General features: G+C 46.4%; 2 protein-coding genes across 3 annotated transcripts; one reads left to right on the top strand and one right to left on the bottom strand.

Annotated features, from left to right (window-relative positions):
- Positions 1-906: 906 nt before the first annotated feature.
- LOC125514302 lies at positions 907-3,839 on the top strand. 2 transcript variants are annotated; one of them, XM_048679625.1, is made up of 7 exons: positions 907-1,186; positions 1,325-1,396; positions 1,933-2,000; positions 3,020-3,146; positions 3,265-3,348; positions 3,468-3,578; positions 3,669-3,839. In XM_048679625.1, exons 1-7 carry the CDS (start codon positions 1,034-1,036, stop codon positions 3,735-3,737), a joined length of 684 nt encoding a protein of 227 aa, XP_048535582.1. In that variant the 5' UTR covers positions 907-1,033; the 3' UTR covers positions 3,738-3,839. The 2 variants fall into 2 exon arrangements, with proteins under 2 accessions (XP_048535582.1, XP_048535575.1); XM_048679618.1 differs by having other exon boundaries at positions 3,020-3,348.
- A 2,589-nt stretch (positions 3,840-6,428) lies between these two features.
- On the bottom strand, positions 6,429-8,476 carry LOC125514293 (pentatricopeptide repeat-containing protein At3g62470, mitochondrial-like). The gene has a single exon (XM_048679607.1). The coding sequence runs from the start codon at positions 8,438-8,440 to the stop codon at positions 6,509-6,511; it is 1,932 nt and encodes a 643-aa protein (XP_048535564.1). The 5' UTR covers positions 8,441-8,476; the 3' UTR covers positions 6,429-6,508.
- Between the last annotated feature and the right edge of the window lie 361 nt (positions 8,477-8,837).

Below are 8,837 nucleotides of genomic sequence, written 5' to 3'. Positions count from 1 at the left end.
TATTGCACATCTAAATCATATGTCATTGATCTTACGTTGAGATTCGTGTGGATACTTTCTTTTTCTTTTTTCTTTTCCTCTTTATGCTTGACTCACTCACTTAGATGTGCAATAACTAGAGCACATCTAGATGTGCCCTAGACACACCCTAATTATATTCTACCTAATATTAACGTGCAATCAATATCATTCCTAATATCAATATGCAATGCAACTAATATATTTTTCTAATATAACGTGGTAATTATATTCTACCTAATATTAACGTGCAATCAATATTTTTCCTAATATTAATGTGTAATACATTTAATATCTTCTCTGATATAACGTGCATTGCACTTACACGATTACTAGTAGATCATCAGGTTCTAAAAAAAATAAGAGACCATCACTTAGCTAAGAGACTCATCAATTTTTTTCTCTTCCAACTAAACAATCACCCTAGGTGGCATTGCTAACATAGCACCATTGCACGCGCCCTAATTAGAAGAGATGGTATGTTTGAATCGCGCCAATGATGACACGCGACGAATAAAGAGTAAAATGACAACCAAACATTATGAGCCCATGATCTCATGAATGCTCAAATAAATTTTACATCGGCACCATAAACAAAGGCAACACAGGGAATTTCTCTTCCAAAAAAATAAAATCTCTTATACCGTACAAAAAGAGAGCATGTGTACTCAATTCGGTGTAAATGGTAGCTGGTGGCATCCACCAGAGAGCAGAATTTTTAAAAGCCAAAGGTTACGCGCCTAACAGCGGCCAATTGGTTAGGTTCCCATAATTGCATATGATAGGCTGACAGCAGCTGGTTCACCCAAGGAACAGAGGGCACCGTCTCTCTTCTCCCTCCCCACAGTGGTTGGTAAGCATTAGGTGGTGGGCGCACGTCACAGCATTTGGATTTCGCTCTTTGCCTTTTGGTGCCTATTTAAACCCCACCCCTTACGGCTTACAAGAACGGAAAGAGAGAGGAAAAGAAAGGATAGCTACGACCGCCATTGAATTGGAAGCAAGAGACGAACCGATGGAACAAGAAGACGACCTCTCTTCTTCTTCTTCTTCTTCCTCCTACGCCTCCTCTTTCTACGCCATGAGGCAGTGCCGGATTTGCCATGAGGAGGAGGACGAGAGCTCCGCCGCAATGGAGTCTCCCTGCGCGTGCTCCGGCTCTCTCAAGGTACATACATGGATCGTCATCTCTCCCGTGCCTAGCCTTCTGTCAGTTAACTGCTTGCATGCTAATCTCTTGGCCGATCGTCCATGTTGGTGTTCTTACCGTGTCTAATCGATATGTTTTGTTCATGCGTGTACGCAGTACGCGCACAGGGGGTGTGTGCAGAGGTGGTGCGACGAGAAGGGGAGCACCCTCTGCGAGATTTGTCTTCAGGTCGGTTCGCCATTTCTGCACCCTCCTCGATTTCTTGTGGGGATTGTATTGTGATCGCATCATTCATTTCGTCCCGTTGCTAGCCCGTCCATGAAATGTGATCTTATTAGAGGTGGCCGAAAGCTAAGGCGTGGCCTTGTGGGGGCAGGCGCCCACTAACTCTGTTTTATGATCCATACATACATAATCCTAATCAAGTGCCCACATGTGGTACTTGATTCTGTACACGCGAAGCAATAGAAGCCTTTGAGGAGGAACAAAGTAGCTCGCTCTAGCCTTTTCGTGTAATAATAATCAATCAACAACTGGGCTGGTGCAACGTCCTCGTGTATAATAATATCCCCTGCCCAGCTTTCGCAGCAAGGACTTGCTGCTGTCGATTACAGCACACTCCATTCATATAAAGTGCCTTCATCTTTAGTAGGACCAGAGTAGTATTTTCATTGAGTTAATGCTTTTGTTGACAGGGTTTCGAGCCGTATAAGGTGTCTTCATCTTTGTTATTCTAATTAAGTTGATAATCCTTTTGTTGACAGGGTTTCGAGCCAGGCTACACAGTCCCTCCCAAGAAAGCTCCGGCCGTTGAGGTGCTGGTTACTGCCAGGTAGGCCCCACCCCTCTCTCATTACTATGGTAGTACAAAACGGCCGAACGGAAAAACTGTTGCGTTGTCAATTCAAGCTGTTGGATGGATGGATCAGATACACACTCTAGGTCTAGGATAAGGCCAGCCAATCCTAATCCCACTCCCACCAAGCCTAGCTGGCCAGTATATATATATGTGTATATGATGCAGCGGTCTTATCTCCAGTAGCAGCACTGGTGTCATGCCCATACACATGATTAGGTACCACATTCTTTTCAGAACAGCAACTAATCATGCGAAGGCAATCAGGGTGGGTGTGTCCGTGCTAACCACCAGGGAGGGGTTGCTGATGAGATCTGTCGCCATTGATCATCATTTTTAAATGGTGAGCCAGCCAGGTAGACACCCACCCCCCAGGTCGACCTCATCAGCTTAATTCCATCCATTCCCAGGCCCCACAGGGCAGGTATACCTTACGATCTAGTAGGCCGCTTAGGGACCACGGGATTCGGATCATCAATATGTTAGTAGTAAGATCCAAGCGATGCTACATTGCGGCTTGCTGTAGTAGTAGTAGAGAAGGAAAGGAACCCAGTAGCACCAGCACCGCAAAAATGTGTCGCCGGTCGGCGACGACGCCTTTCGTACGACGGCCCCGACACGGCGACACCCGGTAGGTGGTAAGCACCAACTGATCCTCTGTGATCCCGTGTTGATGCCCAAGACGAAAGAGAAAAGACAGACAGAAGAACACTGACCTGTACATGTGGGCTGTTGCTTTGCGTTGCCGAGAGGGAGGTATCCTGTCAAAGGCGTGCGTCCAAAAACTCCAAATCTCACCAAACCGGCAATGTCAATGCTCATCCAGTCCAGTCCAGCCCGGCCCACCGTTTGATTCCAGCTAATGCGACGCAGCCCCCACGTTGCGCCCCCCCTCGATCTTCTCTTTGCCCGCACGGCAGAGCAGAATGATGTGCCGTCCATCAACTCAACTGAACATTGCCTGATGCTGTCTGTACTTGTCCATTCTGATGCAGCGAGGACGACGATGATGATGAGGAGGAGCTGGATGGGCACCAGGGGATGCAGAATGCGGCGTCCGACGGACCGATGGACGGCCCGGATCCCGCCGGCTGCTCATGGTGCCGGCCGTTGGCGATAACAGTACGAGCTGTTGCCTGGCTTGGCACAAAACTGAACCAACCGCATTTCTGTCCGTTACCGGACAGGTCAGAGCTGTCTGTCACCTCGGTTCTGATCTCTGAAACTTCTGTGCACGCAGTTCACCATCATACTGCTGGTGTGGCATCTCATCGCCGTGGTGACCATCGAGGCCGCGGAGCACTGTGCCTTCAGCCTCCTCACGGTGAGTGAGCCACATTCGTCGACGCGCTTCGATCTGAAAAGAAGAGAACAGAGTAACAAACTGTTAACAGATCGATCAGATGACGAAGCAACTAACAGCTGAGGGTTTTTGCATTGCAGATGTACATTCTTCGGGCCGCGGGGATCTTGCTGCCGCTCTACGCCGTCATGAGGGTGATCCGCATGATTCAGCACGGGCGGCGCCAGTACCGGTTGCATCAGCTGCTTGAGGTCAGTCTGACTTCTGATCTGTCATTCCTAGGAACATGGTGTGGTTGACTGAAGTGCTCATGTATCTTCTCTCTTCCTCTGTTTCTGCAGGAGCAAAGAAGAAGGAATGCATCCAGGCGTAGCCAGGAGCAGCAGCAGCTTGTAATTAGCATTCAATGAATACTGCACATACTGTATTGCAGGGGGCAATGTTCAATCAATTCCATCAGTTGTAAACCATTCATATAAATAAATATTTATATAGTAAAGTTGAAAATTACAGTTGCTGCAGTCTAGCACAGTTCACTATGGCATGGAGGCCTCAAATGTGAATAAAGGCTCAAATAAGAGTGTTTTCTTTGTGAAAATGTCCCTGCGTATGAATTCACTTCCGTGCGCTATAAAAAGATCAACTTTGATTCCTCAAAAAAAAAAAAAACTTTTCCATGGGCAACTGGAGAGAAATAACTAAGACAATCATAAAAACGGCACCACCCCATAACACTTGAAATGGATTTTAGAAAGGGTATGTGTTACAAACCAAGCAGAAAAATATCCATGTAGCCTATTCCCTCCCCCACACACACGAAATCCGAGTTGAGACAATCCTCTCATCCAGGTTAGGCTTCTCAAGCAGATATATCAGAATCTGTACCAAGGATGGTAGCAGTACAACAAATGGCCTTGCAAGATTAATGTAGGAGTAATATGAAAAGAAAAAAGAAGATCTCGCACTCAGTATTTTCTTTTTCTTCTCTCTAACTAACCAAATGGTCCTGGGAAGATTAATGCAGGAATAATATGAACAGAAAACAAGATCTAGATCACTGCAGTCTTGCCTGTCAGGTTTGAATTTTAATTAAGAGTGGGGATCAGAATAAAGTGAATTCACCAAACATAAGTGTGCAGCAGTACTCACGGGGGCTCAATAGTATATGTTAGCTAGTGCCTCATACCAACCAAGTGCCAAGTTGGAAGCACTCACCACATGGTAGACCAAAAAGGCTAGCATGTGTTGTGGGACATATTAAGATACAAGGCCTCGTGTAAATCCAGCTAATGGAACACAGCAGGTACCATGTAACAAACGGATAAGAAGATGTGATAAATAATTGTTACATGATGCATGAGTAAAGAAAATGTCTACATGCAAGAAATATATGTAATCTGCACAGTCGCATTTAGTAGAGAACAGAAAGATGCAGATCTAGCACCGAAAGGACCAACATCGGGATGTTATAAACCACGAGGAGCTAAATCTCAGGTCACTAGGTCAGCAGATTGCCAGACTGTAGTAGTATCAAAAGAACGCCATCTCCATATAAGATAGCCGACGGTCATCCACTTTCCAAGCTGTAGATAGCTGCAAAATTCCATCATTTAGGTAAAAGCCAATGGTGCAATCAATATCTTTGATAACCGTTTTCCTGATTTTAAGCATTTGCCAATCATGAATTGGTCCTATTTGCAATAGTCTAAGAACAGAAACAACAAAGAATCAGATAATTGGCCTACTGACAGAAACATGCCTAAAGGATATCATACAAGGAGCTACTATACGGCAATTCGCAAAATCATATAGATAACTATCTTGCTTAACAAAATGTGCTACACGCCTTACATATATCTCAGACTAATTAAGTAACCAATGATAAAGAAGAATTCAGAAGTTGAAACTTCAAAGAGCAACAAGCTTCAAGTGTTTTCAAGAATGATCAAAAAGGGTATCATCTATAATTCTGCAGTCAATAGACTGTATAATTTGGACAATTCTTTGGCAGTGTGCGCCACAAGTGCATGCCTTAACCTGAAAGGCTGATACAATATTGCTTGACGTGTAAGAATGCTTCTGCCGGATCATGAATAATCTTGACAATTAATAGTGAAGGTTGGTGAATGGACAATTGAACTTAACTGAAATTATTGATAACATGTAATGTGAAACAGTTCCTGTCAGAAAGACCATAGGTTTGTCGGGGTGCTTTACTTTGCAAAAGGCACTTTGATAGAAATTTACGACAAGAGATAGTAATGCAGAAAACTAGACAAAATCATACTCACAGGAGTAATACTGGGACTCGAATCACTGTATTAGAGTGGACTCAATAAATATGAGCAGTGTATGGACCATGTGGCAATAATTTTTGTCACAGTGGCTCATATTTCGCTACAGGATAGCATCGACAAAGAACTTCCATCAAACACCATGATGACACCTTAAGCATGCATTATTTCTAACTTCCTACAAGGCTACAAGCATGCATGCATAGGTATCCATCAAGCTACATATAATTTGGTTATATATTTCTCTACAGAATATGCAATGAACGTGCACCCAAAACGACAAAGTCAACTTGTTTGATGAATTTTGTTATCTTCAAACTCAAAAGGGTGTAAATTGCTAGGTGACATCAAGCAGGTGCACGTAGCCCTTAAGTTCCAGCTGGTTCCAATGTCTAAGCCTACATATCAGCATCACACTGTTAAGGAGTATCAGTATCGATCTAGGGGTCCGTATTAGTCTAAATACTAATACTGCTTAACAAGCACAACCATAAGCATCTAAGATCATTAAATTGGAAGATGTGGTCGAGCCACTGCAAGATAGAAAGATATGATTGATCCAATGGAAGGTGCATACTAGGCCACTACAGTACCTACAAAACAATTGCAGAGTGATGCTTTGATGTGCAGTGCACCTGAGTTTCACAGAAACTAGAACTTAATCATGACTTGGTGCATATTTTGGGTCTAACAAACAGGAGACATAATCTTCAATAAAGTATTACTCCCTCTGTCCGGAAATACTAGTCCTAGAAATGGACCATTTCTAGGACAAGTATTTCCGGACGGAGGGAGTACTATACAACATCAGAGAAACTACAGCACCTCTTTCATAAATAGCAGGAGCACATTCTAAAATTCCAAACACCATTACAAACATCTTAATCTTACAACGTCCTGCTCCTAGTCTGATTAGGGACAGTCTGCTTGACCCGACTTCTCATTCTCTCTCCCCACTGATGGAACACATTAGATTCATCAGATTTCCCTGTAAACTTCACCTTCTGAGCTAATTCAAACAATATGTCCGGCTTCCCAGCCTTGGAGAAGTCTGCAGCAAATTTGTTGTAGTCTATTTGTGGAGCCTTCATCCCTTTCTGGATCATCTCTTCGATAAATTTACATGCTTTCTCAGGTCTGCCATGTCGTATGTGACCATTAATAAACACAGTGTATGAGTTCACATCAGGACAAATCCCCTTCCGATGCATCTCATCCCACACTGAGCAACCCATTGCATAGTTCCTCCCGCCAAGGAAATACGACTTCATCATCATGTTGTACGTATGGACAGTGGGTTCAAGCCCCTTATTTATCATCTTTTTGTATATCCTTACTGCATCATCTGGCATATTCCTGTTCTTGAGCAGCTTAATCAGTGCATTGTACGTTCGGCCATCAGGGGGGCACCCCTTCTGTGCCATTTCTTCCAACATCGCAGTCACTCTATCCATTCGCCTTGCATTCCCATATCCCACAAGCAAGCACGTATAGGTAGCAACATCCGGCTGGCACCCACCCTTCTGCATCTCCTCAAAGCACCGCATTGCCATGTCCATCTTTCCCCGCTTACAATGGTCTCGAATCAACATTGTGTAAGTCCACACATTTGGGGGAGGCCCCTTTGCCTTCATCAGCTCAAACATCTTCACAGCCTCAGGCCGCCTCTGCCCACGAAGCAACCCCTCAATCATTGTGTTGTGCACGACAACGTCTGGCTTCATCCCCTTCTCCAGCATCTCATTCCAAACCCGCCCAGCCTCCACCAGGTTCTTTCCATTGCACCATGCCATCAACATGGCTGTGTATGAGCGCAAGTCCGGAGTGTACCGGTCATGCATTCTGCTGAACACCTGAGCTGCCTCCTTCCCCAGCGCCTCATGGGCCAAAGCGAATAGCAAGCAATTGAACGACTCCACCCCATCATCAAAGCCGTGCACCCTCATCATCTCGAACACACCAACTGCATTCTTGATCTCACCAGCGGCGGCGAACGACTTGATGGAAATCTTGAAGGCGTCCATGCAAAGGGCGCCTGCCTTCCCCATTTCATGGACTAGTGCAACCATCGTCTCGAACTGCCTCGCCTTGCCAAGGATGTGCAGCATCTTGCAGTAGGTGACGGGTGTGTGTGCGAACCCCCCAGATGCGGCGGCCCACTGGAAGAAGCGGCGTGATGGCTTGTGTGCGTGATTGAATCGGTCGAGGACAGCAATCACGAGCACCTCGGAGAGCGGCAGCGACAGCGCGGAGAGCGCTGCTTCCAGGTTCGCGTCGGCGCCAGCGGTGATGACGTCCGCGATGGCGGCGCACAAGCGGCCCACGTGCTCCGGGTGGCTCGACGGCACCTGCGGCGGCGAGACCCCCTCGTCGTCGTCTTCCGAGGCGGAGGACGAGGAGGTCGAGAGGCATCTTGACCCAGCGAGTCGGAACGGCGCGTCGGTCCCCCATGCCGGCGACGAGGCGGGGAGGAAACGGGATCTCGCTGAAAGTAGAGGTAGCGCACGACTGGGTAGCAGGCCCGCGCCCGCACCCTCGCCCCGGAGGTTGCTTGCGCCGCAGGTCAGATGTGGCGCGGGCAGCGGTGGGGGGAGATGAGGTGGCCGACAGGGGAGTGGCAATAGAGGCGGAAGTGGACCGTGAGGGCGATGGATGTGGTGATGAGGGCGAGGATGAGGAGCACCAGGCAAGGGCACAGCAGCACCGTCGCCGCGGAGGGCTCCCGCGGCGGCGAGAAGGGCCGCGCCGGCGATTTGGAGGTCTCCATGGACGGCGGCGGCGAGGCAAGCGGAGGTTGCGGGTTTGGGCTTGACGGCCATGGAATAATGTTGGGTTAGCAGGACCGTGGTAGTATGGTTTTGTTGTCGTCTCCACTGGGCTGGGTCCGTTAAAAACCATTCTGCGTCTTAGTAGAGTTGGCCCATTTTGGTTTTATGGTGGTAGTTTTTTTTTTAGTCAAATACGGCTCTTCATTGATTAAATAGCACCAGTCATAGTAGAAGTTTTCTAAAAAAAACTAGGTCAGTGCCCGTGCATGCACATCTAGTGTTTAAACACCAATGATATCCTTTAGGATGCTTATTATGCACATGAGACATCATCATCGACTTTTTTTAACCTTATAAATCATTCTTTTTTTTCTTCTTCTTCACCTGCCATCTTCGCCTCCTCAACAAATAAAAAAAATTAACTGAATAAATAGCCATTCTAGTGATA

Source organism: Triticum urartu, chromosome 1 (assembly GCF_003073215.2).
Source record: "Triticum urartu cultivar G1812 chromosome 1, Tu2.1, whole genome shotgun sequence".
Lineage (NCBI taxonomy): Eukaryota > Viridiplantae > Streptophyta > Magnoliopsida > Poales > Poaceae > Triticum > Triticum urartu.
The sequence above is the reverse complement of the archived record's forward strand: the minus strand, read 5'-3'. Positions and strand labels throughout refer to the sequence as shown.

What these genes read in the sequence shown, in the direction of transcription:
- LOC125514302 (XM_048679618.1), top strand. Translation starts at nt 1,034, where the DNA reads ATGGAACAAGAAGACGACCTCTCTTCTTCTTCTTCTTCTTCCTCCTAC. An exon ending in TCTGCGAGATTTGTCTTCAG is followed by an intron (nt 1,397 to 1,932) that starts GTCGGTTCGCCA and finishes TTTTGTTGACAG; the next exon opens with GGTTTCGAGCCAGGCTACAC. An exon ending in GTGCCTTCAGCCTCCTCACG is followed by an intron (nt 3,349 to 3,467) that starts GTGAGTGAGCCA and finishes TTTGCATTGCAG; the next exon opens with ATGTACATTCTTCGGGCCGC.
- LOC125514293 (XM_048679607.1), bottom strand. Translation starts at nt 8,440, where the DNA reads ATGGCCGTCAAGCCCAAACCCGCAACCTCCGCTTGCCTCGCCGCCGCC.